At 38.7% G+C, this 20330-nt stretch overlaps 1 protein-coding gene across 2 annotated transcripts in view; it reads left to right on the top strand.

Annotated features, from left to right (window-relative positions):
* The window catches only part of pappaa (pregnancy-associated plasma protein A, pappalysin 1a), a 98368-nt gene that overhangs the window by 45634 nt on the left and 32404 nt on the right, over positions 1 to 20330 (top strand). For both annotated transcript variants that reach the window (XM_013277442.3, XM_019361040.2), the window contains exons 11-14: positions 11271 to 11378; positions 11662 to 11797; positions 12120 to 12333; positions 16565 to 16739. In XM_013277442.3, coding sequence (XP_013132896.1) covers positions 11271 to 11378; positions 11662 to 11797; positions 12120 to 12333; positions 16565 to 16739 — 633 coding nt within the window. The remainder of the gene's footprint in view (positions 1 to 11270; positions 11379 to 11661; positions 11798 to 12119; positions 12334 to 16564; positions 16740 to 20330) is intronic.

Genomic DNA, 20330 nt, shown 5'->3' with positions numbered 1-20330 from the left:
ACAATCTGCCAGTCTGAATAAAATACAGCAGTTTAGTGGCCTGTGCTCCTCCTCATACAATGCAAATGTGATATTTATACGTTTTGTTTTCGGTAATAAAGTCTTTGAATTCTTGCACTACCCTGTTTAGTTATGTACTATTGTAGAGACTTTTTGCGCTTGAATGAAAGAGTGGTTACATTAAAAATGAAGGAAATGATATATAAAGATAATTGCCTAAATTACAGATGAAATAATGTAAGGTGGCAGAAACTCAAATGACAAATGACAGATGGGGTTTAAGGTTATAAATGGGGGTAAAGCAATCTGGAAACTAACTCAGCCAAAAGTCATACTGCATTCAAAAGAAAATACATCAGTGAATAAAAAAAATTCTTTTGAAAGCTGAAAATGGTCCAACACCACTCTTACTGGCCATTCCCACATTAAAATGTCCTCAAATGAATAGTTCGATCCAATCAAAATACCACCAGAAAGTGTATGAAGTTAACATTAATGGCAAAATAAAAAATAAAAATGTCATTATTATCATTATTGTTGCCATTAACTTTTTAGCCGGGTTGAATAGTTGTGTGTGTGTGTGTGTGTGTGTGTGTTGTCATATTGTGAACCTAATGCAACATTTGTAGACATCAAATGTAGTATACCTGTACAATGACATAACTTCAAGCTTATGTAAATGATTCAGAGACACGACAGAAACACATCGGCAAACACACACACACACACACCACATACTCACGCACACACAGTGCCGACTCCATAACAGGATTATAGGGCAGGTCCATAGGGGCCTTAAATGTACTACTGCTCTCTTTGTGGAGCAGAACATAATGTTCCCCCGCTACCACACTGTGGAATATGGTGAGCCAGCTCTACTTGCTCTAGGGGAAATGGAGCTGAGAATTGGCCCTAGCAACTGACCTTTGTCTGTGCGTGTGTGCCTGTGTGTGTGTACCCATGTGTGCCTCCATTCATGTGTACAACCTCCTTGTCTTCGTGTACATGTGTGTAAATGACTTTGTGTTTGCGTAGGTGCATTTAGACTTTCAGCTTAAAAAAAGGCAAACCAGGTGATTTCTCCAGAGAGTGCTGCTGCCCAGGTAATCTCTGATGCAACTCCCAGGAACCTCTTGAGAACACTAATCTTAATTATACATAATCACCAGAAGGGATAACATTTTACAACCCTAACCCTGCTTATATACAAAGTTCGCCCATCTTGAGAAAGATGTAAAACAAACATATGTGGATGAGGTCTGGATTAAATAACCCCTACCACATTCATCTTTGCCTAAATGCTTTAGAGGGAAGCGAGAGGCAGAAGGAGGCACTGTAAAAGAACTTATTTCTGTCTAGTAAAACCAGGAAACAATAACTGGCCCCGTTCTGTCCTCCCAAAAAAAGCAGCCAGCATGTGTTTGTGCACTTAAGTGGAGGATACATGCCTACTGTATACAGGCTACTGCAGCGCATACATACATGTTTACACATTCTTTCCTCTATATACATGCAAACAAATACACTGGCAAACTTACACCTACTGCTACACTAGCTAAAACACACACATGCACACACACACACACACACACATAGTACCCACAAAAACAAAAGTTCATACAGTAGCTGAGCTGTTGCTTTCACCAGTTCAGGAAGGCCAATCTGGCACGGTCTCTTTCACCAACATGCCCCACAAACCACACAGTCCTCATCAGGCAGGGTGACAGTGACATAAGCGTGCGGTATCATTAAAAAGAAACCTCTGGGGTGGCATTTTTTTTTCTCCCTTTTACTTTTCCACTTTCAGTTATTATTGTGGTTCCAGCATGTGGAAACCTCATTGAAGATGGTGATTTTTTTTATGGCACTGATGACCCCCCCATAAGATTTTCAAGCTGTTAATATGCAGGGTTTTAGCACAGTTTTATTATACAGAGGGGTCTATAACTGAGGGACATTCTCCTCAGGCCCATCTGTTTTCAACTTGCTGGCATTGTATGCTCAACAATCCCTATACATTAGTTTGTGGTCTATGCTCCCTACCACCCAGTCACTGCATCATTGCACCACTTACTAACTTTTACAGCCCCACTCTCAGTAGGCCATGGAAGTTGCATATTATTAGCCTTGGACCAATGGGACGGTGAGCTTCAGTAGGTATGGGCGGGTCTTGGTGACAGGACATTACCTCACACATCAGGCTCTCACCAGCATTCCAGTAAACCCTGGGATGGTGCTTGGAAACTCATACTAGTTTCTCTCTGTTTCTCTTTCTCTCTGTTGTCACAAATGCCTCACAGATGCTGACTTCTGCTTCCAATGTGCAGACTTCACACTGGTATATAAAATGTGCCTTTTGAAAAATATAACGGAGAACTGAATAAATTTTTAAAAAAAAACAATGATATGATGGTGCAGTAGCTGCAGGGGTTAGCAGCAGGAAATGGATCCTGGGTTTGATTCCACTGACCAGCTGCGGCCTTGTTTGTGGAGTTGTGTCTGCCTGTATTGTCTTTGGGTACTCTGGTTTCTACTCATAGTACAATAACATGCATGTTAGGTTAACTGGTGATTCTGAAATGGTGGTAGGTATGGATGTGAGTGTGAGTGGTAGTCTGTTTGTGTTGGCCCTGTGACAGAATGGCAATCAGGCCACGGTGTACCACATCTTTTGCCTTATGACAGATGGAAGAAGTTCCAGTAACCTAGTAACTCTAAACCGGATAACTGGTGAAGAAATTGGATATACACATGGATGGATGGGCTTTTTGGAAGGAAGCTAAGACAAACTTGTGTAGAATGAGGCGCTGTGAGTAATTAAATATATTCTTTCAAAAGTTCTCTTGGTGAGGCTGTGGCTCCAGTGGCTCATCTACCAATTTGGAGGGTCAGTACACCCCTGACTCCTGCACTCCACATGCTGAAGTATTCTTGGGTAAGATACCGAACCCCAACTTAACCCTGATCCATCCATTGAAGTGTGAATGACTGTGAATCTTAGACAGCACTTATACATAGATAAAAGCACTATATGAATATATGTGATTGCATGGGTGAGGAAGTAGAAAGTGCTTTAAGTGCTGAATTGAGTAAAACGGTGTTATATAAGTACCAGTCCTTTTACCAAAAATGTCATCCTAATTTTATAGAGTCCAAAATTTTTCCAAATACGGAAAAATGCAAAACAATTTGAAGCCTTGTCCACATCAATATGAATATTTTGATAAAGGTAGCTTTTTGTACACATCCACATGAAAACCCCTTCCAGGGGGGAGATTTGCTGAAAGTCCATTTCTGAGTTTACATGTGGAAAACAAAGATGCTGTGTAGCAATGTTAGTGTTAAAGTTTTTTTTGTTTTGTTTTTTTACATCAGACTGTGACACGTATCTTTTTTGTAGGCTTCTGACTGACCAGTATTTCCATATGGTTAGGGTTATATTCTCTTTGCCATAGTCATAGCATTGTGTTTTTTGTGGTCCCATGCAGATAATTTTCAAAATGAAAGCAGAAACCCATTTTAAAAAATAAACTTTTACTTGTGGACATAGCCTAAGTCACTACCTTGTTTTATAGTTTTAAAGTCAGGTGCTGGCCTGCAAGCCACTTTACAACCCACTTCCACCTCCTGTTATGCTGTGTCTGACTTCAGTATCAGACATAGCATCACACTGTCAAATCTGTTGACGCTGTTCTGTTGTAGGGGTCTTGTTGCTGCTTTCCTTGAATGCATTTTCATGTAAACACTCATAAGTGCCTTATATTCTCCATTTTTTTGAGTGGGTGGCCATACCACTCAATTTCTGAATTACTGTACTACAAATGTGAAAAAAGTGTTAAAAGATAGTTTAAGATGTATGTACTAATATCAATAACTAAACCTTTAATACCTATATATGAAAGGCTTAGTTCACTTGGACCACAAATGATCTGTCCAAGATATTCATTAGAAATGTTAGCTAAAACAGTAATACATTTAACTTCTGACAAATGGATGTAGCATTTATAGCATTTATAATAAGATAGCATATACATTTGAAAACTGGCAGTCACTGATTAAATTCATTCATTAAACATTTCAATGTGAAGGTCCTTGAGCTGACTATTGTCACAGTGTTGAGCTAAATAAATAAAACTGAACTAAATTGGATTGCTTTTTAACCCCCTGTAGATTCACTGTAATGCTTTGTTTAATGCCGAGTAGAAAAAAATGAGACTAGAGTTTCAGGAAAGTCCTGAACGCTCTTGGGACATTCTCCAATTTTTGAAAGATGTGGAAAAGAGCTTTGCAGGGCCTCCCAAAAATGTGATATAAATCTTTCAAGAACATATAGCTCATAGCTGTAAGTTTTTCTATGAGATTTACTGAACTGCATTCAAGGCATTTTTAATAGTTTTTAATTATTTATATATTTTTTAAAATCTGTAGGTTTCAACATCAGGTAGGTTTAGACTGTATATACCATGTGATGTGTTTGTTTGCGTATGAACAGATATATATATTTGTATTTGTATATGGATAAGTGTTTTGTGCACAGAGGTGATCTAACGTCTCCCTGGCACCAGCGGAAAGGCTTATTGTTGTTATATTATGCTATTAGAGCCATTATTGTTATCATCATTACTGTACCTTTGCTAAGAGACCCTCTTGCCATTTCCTACTGTTTATATTGTGCTTTATGACTTTAGTCGATTTTTTTTTTTCATTGCAGACAATATTTTTAGAGTAATGAGTCTGACAGTTGAACTCTCTCATTCTCATCACATTTATCTGCTTTGGTTTCCCCTTGGCTTAAGTCACTTAGCTCTCCTTTTATCCAAAGTGGTGATTTACAAACACCAGTTTGTGTCTGCAGTTCTGTTGTCTGCCAGTCTGACTAGCCAGCTGGTAAATATTAAGACCATGTGTGTAACCATGTGTATGTGTGCGTTTGTATTTTGATGTTAAGGACTTGAACTCATCTCCAGTGTTGCTATTTATTCAAGAAAAGCAACAGTTTGTATAGTTTCAGAATGACATTTAACCATTTGACTTTCTCAAATAACAATCTCCATTTACATGCATTAAATTTGAACTTGATGATTGAGGTTTTGAAGGAAAATAATGTCAAGCAGATCTTTGTGTTTAAGGATCCAGAGGACTGCATCTTATAAATAGCTAGTAAATTATGTATGTGACACTAATACCATTTGCATTTCCACACTCAAATCCTATTCCGTGATTTACTACATACAATATTAGGAGCAGACTCATTAAGCAGTATCCCTTTTAATTTGGTCTTATTGTACTCAGCTGATGGATTAAAACTAAAGGCTTTCTTTTAATAACTTTCTTCTTTGGGAGGCAGAATATTAAGAAAAAGAATTTTAAAAGGGAATGACAAGAGAAGCTAACTTTAATTTGTCAATAATATTTTCAATACTAGAGTCATGCAGAGGTGTATTGCAGATGTTAGTGAAGAAGCACCTTGCCTAGTTGGTTGAAGTTGGTTTCATGTATAAATAACTATATATTCTGAATCTGCAGATTCCCATCCCTCTGTCCTACCACCCTTCCTTTTGCTTCCCTTGGGTACTTACTCTTGAGAATGCATTGATTCCTGTCCCTGTACAATATCTGTTTGTAGCACAAATGTGACACAATAATTTTTGAACAAGGTCTGAAGCAGTGAATGTTTCTTTCAAGTTTGATATCTACAGACATTGGCTCCACCATGTTTGAGTTGCTGTGGTGTGATTTAGATCAGCGGTCCCCAACCCCCGGGCCTCGGACCGGTACCGGTCCGTGAGTCGTTTGGTACCGGGCCGCGAGAGTTGAGGCTCAGGTGTGAAATGTATGGTTTTCAGGGTTTTTTCGTTATCGTTTTTATCGTTAACTCGGTTTTCCTGGGTCTTTTCACGTGTGTTATGAATAAATCTTCTTTTTTTCGGTACCGGTACTAGTTTTATTTTGTCGGATTTATCCGCGACACCTTAAAGGCCGGTCCGTGAAAATATTGTTGGGCATAAACTGGTCCGTGAGGCAAAAAAGGTTGGGGACCGCTGATTTAGATCATGAGCCATGCTTTTCACTTCTCATCATTCTGATACAAGTTGATCTAGGTTTAAATTCCCCAGATTTACAAACTGAGCAGGTTCTTTTTAATATTTTGTAAGATATAGATTTTCTGGCAAAGTTGAATCTTCTTCTTGAGGGTAACCAGTGGTTTTAAACCCGCTACATTGACATTCATGAAAGTGAGTCCCTCCTCAATAGTTTTCTTGACTTTGTTTGAGAATGTGAAGTGTTTTTTCTTTAACAAAGAAAGACTTCTGCGATGGTTCACTTCATTTGTCATCTGTGGCAATCAAAGCTATTTGATGTTCCTAAGCTGACCAGCGCGTTTATTCATTCTTTTTAAATGTGTACAAGGTTGTAGATTTGGTCAGTCCTAAAAAATGTTTATGCTATCTCTCATAGGTTTATTTTGTTTTTTCAGCCTAATGATTGCTGGTTATAAAATATGTATTTGTCTACAAACCTATGGACCTAATTGTAATTTAAAAAAACAAAAAAACAATGACAACATAACCTGGTAGTTAATATAGCTGACTCACACGTGGGGGGTGAATTGCCTTCTGTTGTTTTGATAAAGTAGGGTTGTTTTCTTGAGGGTGGGGAAATACAGGAGAATCAGGAGTGTCTAGGTAGTGATATGTGTGTTTACATAAACAAGTACGTGGCTTATACATATAAAAGGTTTTGTCATCTGCTGTCACTGAAGAGTTAGCAATGGAAACAGTCCCTCAGCAAATTGGCAGACTTACTGTACAGTGGAAAAAGTACTTATCTGCTCCCCTGCTGAATTTGTAAGTTTGCTCAGTTCCAAAGAAATGAAAACTCTCAAATTTTTATGGTAGTTATATTTTAATGGAGAGAAACAGGATATCAACCATATACACAGGAAAAAAAAACACATTACTTAAAAGTTTTAAATTGATTTGCATGTCATTGAGTGAAAAAAGTGTTTGATCCTCCACAATCCAGCCAAATTTCTTTCTTCCACTATGTGTCCATGTGGCATATAGATTGCAATTGATCAATCAATCAATCAATCAATCAATCAATCACAGATACTGTTACAATAAATACAGATACTACTGATCTCACCTTGTTATATATATATCTATAAAGCACACCCAAAGCATCAATTTCAACGAAGATAGATTAGACCAAAGATCTGCCAAAGGATGTCAGGAAGACCATCGGGAAGCTCAGTTAGAAGGCAATGGCTGTTGGTGCATTTATTTGGAAATGGAAGAAATACAAAATGACTAGCAATCACCCTTGGTCTGGATAAAGAAAAAGGTGGTGGATCAGCCCAAAACTACACAGGAGCAGCTTGTCAATGATCTGAAGGCAGTTGGAACCACCGTCACCAAGAACACAAAATCCCTACTGACAAACCTGCTGACCAGCTAGGAACAGGATCTCCAACTGGTACTAAGTCATGTTTTGCTTGGGGATCAAATAATTATTTAGCTCAATGACATGCAAATTAGTTTATAACTTTTATTAACGGACATATATAAACCTCACAGTGGTGCCAGTTTCATGTAATGTTTATAAGGTCGGGGTGACTTGGAGGAGTGACGAAACATTTCTCCCACTGAAAACTCTACATACAGATGAACAGAATCAACTTTTTGGGGTTTTATGTCATTTGTTTTTTCTTGATATTCGCTTACTATTCTTTCTCTTTCCATAAAAATAAAACTACTGTAAAAGTTAGGAACTGTTTTCTGTGTGAGCACATTTACAAATTCAGTAGTGAATCAAACAACTCTTTCCTCACAGTGTATGGCTGTATGTGGGGTATAAATTCACACCCTATTTTTTGCATTCAGCAAACTTTCAGCAAACCGTTCAATAAATTTTCTCGTAAATGTTTTCAAAAAACCTGGAGTGATTATCACAAAGAAGATCATCATAATTGCTTCCAAGTAGTCCCAGTCCCAGTTACCGTAATGGCAACTTATCTTAGGTTTTGTCACCTGCATTTCTCATTTCTGCCACTTCAGCTCTGATCGGAAAGGTCACGTCAACAGATCCAGGGGACAGATATATGGACAGATAGCTGCTCTGGACAGTTTTCCACAGTGGCAGGATCTTACAGTAGCAAAAGTCTCATGTTACTGGTGTCTTATTTCACTAGCTCAGGGCAGCAAGTGAAACTCACTGTCCTTGGGTATGTGTCCTCTCTTCTCATTATCTGTTTATCTACCACTCAATAGTCTTTTACCGTTTTCTCCATATCACTTCTACATGGCTCGCGATACTGCCAAAGCTAATGAGGTAAATTAGTGCACTTTTCAGAACTCCCAGAGGTTAGAGATTTTTTATTATGTTACCAAACGCACAACAGTAATATTATATGATATATTATATGACATATAATATATGTGATTCTGCAGTCATGTAATGTATAACCCCACACAATACTAGCTGTTCATAAGTCAGATCTGTTTGCTGGCTTTCAGAAATCAAATGTATTTGCAGTCATTGTATACAGCCACACTTCAAAGCAGATAAGGTAAAGAAGAAAGGAAAGGAAAGGAAAGAAAAGAAAGGAAGAATGTTATAGTTTTTCTTTTACCTCTGTGTACCTGGACAATCCTGGCATGATACAATCAGTATAAATGTGATCCCAACTGATCAAAATTACATGTTGCTCTACAACTTTGCCTTTGGAGAAAGTCATTGGTTCTAAATCCTCATACAGCTGAAACAAGCTTATAGCTTGTGTGCCTTTATTGTTTTGTTTCAGCAGGCATGTCATTGGATTTAGTGAGTGTGTTTGCACATGTACCTATCGCTATATTCAAATTTAGACGTATAAATAGTATATATGAAGCTGAGCCTCATTATTGTACAAATCACTTTGGTTAACCAGATACATTTTATTATTATCCATAACATAATACCGTGAAGAAGGCAGCTGATTAGTCCCAGATTTATTTTTCAACATGACAGCAACCGCAAACATACAGCCAGTGTCCAAAAAAACTATGTTCTGCAACAAGAAGAGCAACGAGCACTGCAGCAGATGGTACAGTCCCCACAGAGCTCCGATCATTGTCTGGGATTACATGAACGCAGACAGATGCAACTGAGACAGCCGAAAGCCACACAAGAACTGTGGCAAGTTCTATAAGATATCGCGAATATTCTTTTTCATTCACTTTTTAAATTTGAATATTTTTTTTTTAACTTTTATAAAGGTAACTTATACATAAGTTAAACTGAAAAATAATACAGAGTAACTGTCTTTTTCTGCACTTTTTTTTTGAGTGAGTAATTTCTGCAACACAAGTCACAAATTAAAGTGCTACATAAAATTTCAAATACTCTCTGAGGGCTTCTAGCGGACGTGCGTGGCATAACAGAGTGGGCATGCTGAGAACATAAAACAGAGACTAGTATAAAAAGAATCAAAGACAGAAAAAGTGGAGGGGGGTGTGGGGCATGTGTCACAACAGGATGCTAGGTTTGTTGACAAAAACAAACAGTGCTGCACACAATGCACGTCAGTTGCACGTCATTCCAAACAGTACACAAACAGTGACGGTTGTGGAAAAGTAGGGGTCACAGCACAGTGAACAAGCTTTTCAGGAATCATCCCTGATAACAGTAGCTGATAGGAATGGACACTGTAAGGGTCTAGATGCTTGCACACTCTATATACAGTACTGGGAAAAATACTGAGTCACCTATCAATGTAAAGGAAATATATTAGGAGGTAGACTTTCATGTAATTGTTTTAAAGTGGTCTTGAGCAATAGTTCTCCAGGCTTTCTGAAAGTCTTTCGAACTTTTTCTTTAGACATTGGCTACTGACCAATTTCAGGGGAATGTTTCTTTGTTTGTTGAACAAGCATTGACCAGTGAATGATTCAGCATTTAAAAAAGATATCCAGCTCAAGGGATGAGTCAGTGCTGTGTCTACACTGATTGCTTATCAAAGAATCCGTTTTCAGATTGTGTCTTTAAACATTAGCAGCTTGTTGCAAGAGCACTTACAAGTGATTCCCTATCAAATGAAAACTAATCTCAGCACATTGTGCAGTGTGTCCCTACAAAATCTGAGGAAACTGGACACGTGTAGGACAAAAGTGGTGACAGGCCTAGAAAATACAATCTACTGCATCTGGACAGTGTCTGATGTTCTTAACAAATAGGTCTTTACTGGATTTTTTTCCTAACTGGACTGGGTCGAATGGAATAATCAATCCGAATTTTTGTTCAAATTATCACTAACATCTAGAGTGAGGTGAGGTGAGAAGGAGAACAGTGGATATGTACGGTCATCTGTAAATACTCAGGAGGAGATACTTCTCCACTTGGGGCACCAACACATTCCAAATTTGGAATAGATACTCCACACTTTTCTGTCTGAGGTAGATGGCGTCACCTTTGGAAATGCTATTTCTGCTCTTAACTGCTCCTTTGCAAGCTGAAGGTCATTACTCAATGAAGCTAACAGAATCACATTTTCTCCAGAAAGCAGAGAAAAGATGCCAAAGACCACCAAACCCTCCACTTATGGCTTAGTCACAGTAGAGTAAGAATACAACAGCTACCTTCTTGCGAGCAGGAAAAATCAACAGCTGTGATTATACTGAAATTTTTTCACATTCAGCGACAAAATGATTCCCCAGAGGTTGACAATGAAACAGCTTTAACCTCCGGGAGATCACATTGCAACGTGATTGCACAGGTCGCCTGGTGGGAGGCAACCTACCTCTAAACAATCACAGTCCAACTCAAAGTGACAGCAATCCATCTCAGACAGGTTTGTAAATAAGTGCCTTCTCATTTATAAATGCAGACAGATTGCCAACACACTGCAAACAGTCTGACTCATTCTGTGCAACTAGTTCACGATGCATCTCCTTGGGAACTGGACTTAACTGGTTGCCAGATGGTTGTATTCTGATTATATTCCTAAATAAAAGCAGGCTTTTTTAGTGTCTTTCAACTGCAAACTGATAGCAGACTGACTCTGTCTTTCATTGCCATATTGAGACACCAAAGTTACTTTAAACATGGCAACTGACTGCAAGTGGTTGGAGACCAGCCCCTTATATGTGTGTGCTTTTTAAAAACTTTCTTGACAGTTTTTCTTCTGTGCGAAATTTGGTCTCATTTGTTTAAATAAAGAAGAACATTTTAACAAAAGGATTTGTACAAAATTGTTCATTCTCCTTTCTCTGTCACTTGTACTTCTCCAGACATGTCAGTCCAAGGTGTTTGACCTATCTGATGGAGTGTCGCAGTACGCATGGTTCCCCTGTCGAGTGGCTGATTCAGCCTGGGGATATTATACATACTGGCTTAAGGTAACCAATATCCATGAAATATAGTTCAGATGACACCTGAAAATTGCGCTTTTGGGTTGAGTGTTCTTTGTAATAATGTCAAACTGCTGTACTGATACTGACAAAGCTTTAGAGAGTAATCAGCATTAGACGCCTGGAATGGGAAAGTATCTGTGTATTAGATATTAAACAAATTAGGATAAATCTAGTTGTACACACAAACACAAACATGTAGCTCTTGGAAATAGAATACAAGTGATAAATTATACTTAACTTTGTGCTTTTCTCTTTTCCCTTTATTCAGGCCCACTTTTCTCATCCCATGGTGGCAGCAGCAGTAATTATACACTTGGCTGCTGATGGGACTGGCTTCATTGATCAGACACAATGTAATATTACTGTTCAACTGGTGGACACCAAGGAGGGGATCCATAGCCTAGGTGAGAATGATCTTAATGTGTTTTCAAACTACTACTTACCTCTGTATCAGTCTAACTAAGTGAAATGATGAAAGCATACGTCACATAGAACACCGCCCCCTTAAGTATGTGTTGCTTTCATCCCTTTGTTTTTTTAACTCGATTGCTTATGTCTCAGTTAGAACACGGTATCAGCTTTTCATCACCAGCTGCTTTGTAGGCCTCCTCTTCTTTTTGATCTTTGAGGTTGGTTAGCATCTGCTTCTGTCCCCTACCTTCCCTATCTCGACGTCAATGCACAATGTTTTGTCTTCTGCTATCGGCCCCAATATCCTCTCCACAGGTGAGTGGCGTCTAAGCTGTCGCACAAACCCTTTGGTCATCCCAGTGAGTCATGACCTGTCAGTGGCCTTTTACCACACCAAGGCTATCCTGGTGATGTTTTCCTCTCACCTCGTGGCCATCTCCGGCGTAGCCCTACGTTCCTTCCAGTCTTTTGACCCCATCACAATAAGTGGCTGCCAAAGCAATGAGATCTACAACCCCACAGGACAGAGGTGAGGCTAAAAATATACAAACGTAACAGTGTTGCAAATGATGCCTACACATTTAACACAGACGTCAGTCGAAAGCATGCAAAATCACATCATGAACATGTTATATCACACGCGCACACACACACACACACATGCATGTATAATTTACACTATAGTCAAGTGTTTGTATGTGTTTTGGAGGAATGCGGGTGCATTTATACTAGTTTTTAATTTATTAAACAAAAGAATAAGTCTTGTGTCTGAGTCACAGAGTGGATAATGACTAACAAAACAGCTTGTTGTGATATGCATTTGCTGTCAAGTCACATATTTATGCATACAGACAAACTGTTATTGCCCCCAAACAGCCTGAATTCTTTAAGCAAGCTCGCTTGGAATTTCTTTAAGCATTCTTCAGGAAGCGTTCTCCAGGCTTTTTGAAGGACATTGAAAGCTCTACTTTGGATGTTGGCTGCCTTTTGTTGTGTTCAGGAAGATCCTGCACTGTATCAATCAATAATGTTGATATCTGGGGTCTGGGGAGGCCGATCCATGACTGATAGTGCTCCACTGTGTGTTTTTCTATCCAAGTATGCTTTTAGTGGATTGGGAGTATGTTTAGGATCATTGTCATGGTGAAAAATAAAGATGTTGTCTTTCAGGTGGTATTGCAAATTGTACTGCATAGAGAATCAAACTCTGACCATACTTTATGTGTTTGTAATTCTATAAATTTTTACAAAATACACAACCCCACTGGCTGAAATACAGCCACAAACCATGACAGAGCCTCCACCGTGCTTTACAGATGGCTGTAGCCACTCACTGTTGTACCTACTTCCTGATTTCCTCCTTTCATACTCAACAATTTGAACCAAAAATGTAATATTTGGATTCATCAATACACAAGGCTTATAACCACTGATCTTCAGGCTAGTTCTTATGTAATTTGGCACCTCAGCCTTTTCTCCCAGTTTTCATTCCTTAAGAATGGCTGCTTGACAGCCACCAATCCACTGAGACCATTTCTGATCAGGCTTCAGTGAACAGCAGATGGATCAATAGAAGGGCCAGATGAATCGCTCAGGTCCTTTGGCAGGTCGTTGATTGATTTTCTTTCCCCTATTTCTTAAGAACATGACATCATCTGTTGTAATAAATGAGTGAAAAAGGCAGCTAATGTCCAGAGAAAAACTTTGAAAGGACCCCCAGAAATCCTGGAGAACAACTACTTAAGTTTATTAAAAAAAAATCTTGATCCTTTTAATCAAACAAGCCTTCATGTCTCCCAGACTCCAAAGTATTTTCTTCTCTTCATATATTTTGTATAGATATGTTTACATATATATTCAGCACATGCTGTATATATATGTAAACATAAAACACAAGGTGAACTAAAACCTGTATGTGAACATTTGAATCTGAAATGCATTAACTATGCAAGTTAATGAGAGTTCACAAGTATAATATCCTTGGAAGTTCATTGGACCTCTTAACTTATACATTTATAACCAGCTGCCAGCCAGCATTCAACACTAATTCTTCGTTACAGTTCAATTTGCTGTTGTGTTAAGTTCTAGCTAATTTTTTTTTTTTTTTTTTACAAAATCCAAAAATGTTTTTTCATCTGTGAATTTCTTGCATTGTTCAATAGGTCACAGAGGCTGCGAGCTGCCGTTTCTTCAGCTCTAACTTTAAACTGGCCATCAATCAGGCATCAAATTGGAGGCCAAGTGCAGAGCAGCATTTCTAAATTGGAAATTATACCATATGAGATGCATAAAGATTCATAACAGCTGAAAACAAAGCTTCATAATAATAATAACTTTAATAAAAGCCAATAAAGATGCTTACATCATTTTCAACAGCTGCTGGCTGAAACACCAAAACAGTTATTACCTATTTGGCTATAAAATAACAATTTTGAGCCTCCACTACCTCCAAGTACCCACTCACAAACATACCTAAAGAAGACCACACACACAGTCAGAATTGATCAATTTCCACACCACCGTCATGCATGCAACAGTTCACAGGGACGATGATTCCACAAACCTTTCAACAAGAAATGCACTAATACGCACCACAATACCCAAAGAATGGATGGTCTGGAGTTCTGTGTGGAGAGATAGAGCTGTTTGTGGCTTTTGTTGTGTGCCAGTTAGACATCCAAGTGCACCTAAATAGATTAAAACTGCTGTGCATCTGCATCAGCCAGGAAATTGTTTGTTGCCGCACACAGAGGCATAGTTGCTTTCTCCAAGACTTTTTGCTGACTTTTCTTTCTTTCATATTCTCTCAACTTGATCTAATTTCCAGAAGCTCTTGAAAACGCTGCTTATATGATGGCAAGCCAAAGAGACAATGCCCACTTATCTTCAGAAGCTCTGAACATGCTACAAGCTGAATATGATAATATAGTGCAGTGCAGTGCCGTATAGACATGAAGAATCCAGGCTTTCTGGTTTTGTGTCTTAAGTCTGTTTTCTTTCATCAATACCAATTCATCATCTACATTATGCTGTTTATATCCCACTTTGAAAGCTGCTTGTCTCTCTTCTACATTTTCTTTTATTCAGTTTTCACATACTACACATCCCTATTCCCTTTGCCTGATTTGTTACATCTCTGCTCCTTCACTACTCCTGATATCCTTTTCTGTCTTCTCATCCTTTTCTTGCACATGACCCTCCTTTCCTTCTAACTGCCATCTTCTTCTTCTTAATTCTCCCCTTTTTTGTGCCTCCTGCGCCCACTTTCCTTCTCTCATTCTCCTGGGCTGAGCAGCATATTTCCCGTAATACTTATGCCTCCACAAAACACCACATCCCCTTTTTCCCTGAGTTGTTAACTACAGGAGCTATTAACATGACTCAGTTTTATGTCCCAAGCTTGTCTGCAAGCAAATGCGCGCACACACACACACACACACACACACACACACATATGTATATATGTATATACATATATATGTATATGTTGGTTTTGTTTCAGTTTGTCACACGTTTCTTCTCTTAACTCTTACACTCATCACCAGAGTGAGAACTCTTGGACTTATTTGTCCCCCCAAAAAGCAAAAAACAAAACAGAAAAAAACAGTATTCACAAAAGTTTTTGTATAGCTCCCTCATTTCTCTTGAATTCTCCTTTCTGTCATACAAACTATGCCCCTGTGGTGTATAATGTATTCTCATTTGCAGGGAAGGAGGCTAGTTTTCCAGGTAGTTAATTGTAATTTATGTCATAAATTCCAGAGTGACTAGCAAAAAACCACAAAGAGATTTTGTTCAAAGCCAAAGAGTCCATGGAGCAGCCTCCTAGGTCTCCCAAGTTTGTCCTCAAAGAGTAGACGTAAGGGACCGCTGCTCTTGTGCTTTATAATTATTCTTCACCTGCTCAACGTAGCTTTTTGTCAACATGAGTTAACGTACTGGGAGCAAAATAAGGGAAAAAATGAAGGGCATATGGAACAGTATATGTAAACAGAAGGCTTAGATTATTAACAATCTTGAGAAAGAAGGCATGCAGTGCAAGAAATAATATGTGGAATGAAAGCAGTTAAAATAAGACCGAAAAAAGAAAGATACAAATTCCATTGTTGCAGGACTGAGTTTAACAATGTTTCTCCAGATCTGTATTTTCTTACATACTTTCTCCCTCTCTCTTTGGTCCCCCACCCCCTCACAGACACGCACACACGCACACATACACAATGACAGAGAAGGAGAGTGAAATACTTTTCCTTATTTCTCTCTTCTCCTTTTCTTCCTTCGCTTCATAGGGGAACCCTATACTACAGAATGCAGACTGTTGTAAAAAGGTGTCTTGGGCACCCAAGCATTCCAAGAGTGTTAAACGCCTTCTCCATCAGGATCCTAACAGAGCTGTGGTCAAACTGCACCATTGTAGCTTGCACAGCATCTATCCCGTTGCTCTTAATTCCCTAACATTCACACTCCACTTTCATGTGCATTGCAGAATATGGCAGTCTTTTCTCCATGTAGTTTATTGATTTGATATGTTATGCGGTCATTGATGGATGATGTGGCAGATTCGATGTATAATTTGTCTCTTTTGGAGCGCTGCTTCCACGTTTCTGAGTTTGCAGTGCTATTATATTCACAAAAAGTGTGTATTAGTGGTATTTTCAAATTTGTTTTACTTTTTATTTTTTTTAGCTTTGTCATCTCTGTTGTCTGTTCTTCTTCTTTAACACCCTCCCACCCCTGCCCCCACACACAATGCCTCATAGTTGTGTACATTATTCGTGTGAGGCCATTGACTGCCAGGAACCCCTGATCCGCAATGCAGAGCTAAAGTGCAGTAGCCCTGGCCACCACTTCTACAATGGAGACCGCTGCACCATCTCCTGCAACTCTGGATATGTCCTGCAAGTCCACCAGGACGATGACATCATCAAGAGTCAGGTGAGCATACAAACACACTGCTGCACACATGTTTAACTACGTATAGGCAGCTACATAGCTCATTTCACACAGAGAAACAAGAACGCATAAACATACAACGCAAGCATTCAAGTGCAAGCAAAGCAATGTCAGAGCTTTTGTGTAGTTACTGGAAAATGCATGCACACATGAAGCAGTCTATGCATACACAAACAAGCTTTCATGCAAACTCAAATACACAAATGTCAATAAGACAAAAGTGCAAACAAACGTTCTTTCTGTTCTCTTCTCTGTCTATGGATTTACTTTGTCACATGCAAACAAACAAACAAAAAACAAAAAAACAGGCTTGGCACAGTAGCCCTCCAGGGACAATGACATCATAATCTTCCAGGTAGATGAGTGCTGCACTGAAAAGTGGAGCCCCAGCCTTCTCCTTTTTCTAGTTTACTACACATAGACATACAAAGACACAGCCACACGCACACACAGACACATGGGCGCGCCACACGCACATGCATTAAACAAGCACAGACATAAAAGTGTTTAGTCTCTTGCTGAGCATGCTGCACCATCACCTCAAACAGTCACTTTGTATTTCTAGTCCACTGGGATGATGACATCATAGCATAGTGTCTGCTCGCTCTCTCGCGCGCCCTCTCTCTCTTTCCCTAGCTCCATTCCTGCTCATTCTGCACACATTGAAGTCTCTGTTAAAGGGCAGAGATTTGCTGCCACTGTCACAAAGCAGCACATATTAAATGCTTCCATGCAGATACCAACAAACAAACAGTCAAGTACAAGGAGTACAAGGAAATCTCTTTGCATGGTGATGTGGGGAGATACAGTATACACACACAGATGCTTGCACACCACACATAAACAAATGATCTGGGTAGTTCACACCACATTGTAAACCTTTTGGATTTTGACCAAGATGCAATAAAGGCCATATAAATGCTTTATCCTTCTCTATGGCTTTGTAAAGCTGTCTGCAAAACAATCTATTAATGCTCTCTTAGAGAGATGGCACATGTGTATTGTAGCCTGGAGAAAAAGAAACAGTACTCGCCTGTACTGTATGGTATGTTTGGGAGCTGTGTGTGGAACGTGAATTAAGACAAGAAGGAGAGAGAAGCAAGAGCGGATTAAGGGTATAAGAAGGGTTACACATAATTGCTTTTCTGATGCGTGGTCTGGACTCTGACTTTAATATTGCTAAAGATACTTCTTCTGTTGGTTGTTCCATATGTTGTGTGCAAGCTGTGCTAACTGGACTGGTTCTAGTACCACAAAGTAGTTTACTCATGTATGCACAGAAACAGTGTACGTGTATGTAAAAAATCCATTCAAAGCTACTGACATACGCATTTTATGTACAAAACCTTGGAGTTGTTTTTCCTTTGCAGATTTATAATTGCATTATATTTTAATTGACAATGCACAATGTGTCTATTCACCAATGTCAGTTTGTTTAGTGATAATTTATGCTTTTAAGAAAAGGAGAGGCAAAAAAGTATGCAGTAAGTAGGCTGTTATGGAAGCAGAAAGGAAAGAAGAGGAAGTAGGAAGAGTTTTATGCCAAATATTTTCTTGTGTAGTACTTTGAGTGTTTGCCACAAATGATGATTGACAGTTCAAAGATATTACAAGGACTTGTTATTTATGAATAACCTTTGTATCCATTCAGCCAGATGAAAGGCATGTGCTCAGTTTTGTAGATGTGAAATGAGCATGTGGAAGTTTACCATAATTAACTTAAATAGAATTACGTATATTTTCTGAAATCTACACTGTGTAATTTAACTTAATGATTGTAATATAAACATGTATATATTTTACATTTTTTCTTCTTTCTTTTTCTCTGACCTTTTCTCTAGTGAAGTAAAGTGAATCAGCTTATTGAAAAATAATATTTGAACACATTTTATAGTGGTATAAAGTAAAAGCAAAATTGTGGCAGACGGTTTCTAGTTTGGTAGCCTCAGGACCAGCTGACTGCTTTTTTGCTGATATGGTCCTTCTAGTTCCTTTGAGTGGTGACCTCTAACACATGCTGTGTTGGTTTTCAGTCAAGTGTTAATCGGCAGGGATAAGAATTAGCACTTTCAAGTCTTAGGCTGTGGTTCACAGCGAGGAAAGGGTACCCACTCTGGGTTGGGGGAGGAGTTGCAGCCCCTAGGGGAAGGGGACAATGGAGTGTGAGATTAACATACGGATTGATGTGGCATTTGTTGGGATGATAAGAGTTGAGCTTGAAGCTGTGAAGCTGGTAAATCTATATTCTAACCCTCACCTTTGTCCACAAGCTAGGGATAGTAACTCGAAGAATAAGATCCAGGATACAAGGGATGGAAATTAGTTTTCTGTGTTTGGTGTCTGGGCTTAGTCTTGGCCATAGGGTGAAGAGGGAGGGGCTCTGAGTAAAGCCTGGTGGAGGTGATTGGAGTGAGGGGTGTCTGAGCATTTTTGCTTAGCCCTGTGACTCTGACCCAGATGTGGATGGATAAATTGTCCATAATAGAAAATATGTTCAATCTTTTAAAAGTAGTAGGCCAAGGTCTGATCTTTGTGGGACTCCACAGAGAATTTGAATGAATTTTTTCCCTCCTGGATTATCAGTCACTACAAGTCAGATGAGAATGTAGCCAAGAAAGGAGAATATGTGAATTTGTGAGATGGAAAACAGACATTCATGAACAGATGCAAAATTTACTATAAATACTTTTTTTTTTTTTTAAAAATCTGCAAACATGAATATGAAAGGGAGACATATCCTTTTTTCTACTTTTCTTTGAAGAAACATTCTATTTGAATTAGCCATTGGGATCAATCAATCTCAGATATGTTTTTTTAAAATTCCAATAACATGAAGATAGAGGTGATACAGTTCATGAGTTCTCAAAATAAACATTCATGTTTTATTAGTTTTTTCAATTTGATTGTTGTCAGCCCTGAGGACACTACCACTGATGTGGTAACACTAAAGTTTCGATATATATTATCAAAACTGTCCGTGAGCATGGAAGTCACACGTTCTGGGTGCAGGCACTCCTGCTTAAACATCTAGAGTTTTTGAGCTCTGGGTATTTCAGGGAGATTTTATACCACCCAGCACTTCCAAATGTTCCGGGTGGAACTGGAACCGGAAAGCTTTAATTCCAGGAGACATGTAAAATACTGTGAAAAAGTATTTGCTGATTTCTTATTAATTTGCATATTTGTCACACTTGAATGTTTCAGATCATCAAATAAATTTTAATATTAGAGTAAGACAACCTGAGTACTTACAAAATGCTGTTTTTAAACGATGATTTATTTTGTTGAGGGAAAATTCAAACCTACCTGGCCCTGAGTGAAAAAGTAATTTTCCCTATTGTTAAATCATGAATTAACTGTGAATAACACATCATGGCACATTCTAAAGAAGTCATTTCAGAGGCCATGTTGAGAGCCATTATCTACAAATCTACAAAGAAAACTTGAAACAGTGGTGAATCTGCACAAGAGTAGTCCCAAACTTACTCCAAGAGAGATCGATGACTCATCCAGAAAGTCACAGAAGTACCAAGAACAACATCTAAAGAACTGCAGGCCTTACTTGCCTTAGTT

Source organism: Oreochromis niloticus, linkage group LG7 (genome assembly GCF_001858045.2).
Source record: "Oreochromis niloticus isolate F11D_XX linkage group LG7, O_niloticus_UMD_NMBU, whole genome shotgun sequence".
Lineage (NCBI taxonomy): Eukaryota > Metazoa > Chordata > Actinopteri > Cichliformes > Cichlidae > Oreochromis > Oreochromis niloticus.
Note: the sequence above shows the minus strand (reverse complement) of the source record. Positions and strands in the feature narration are given on the sequence as shown.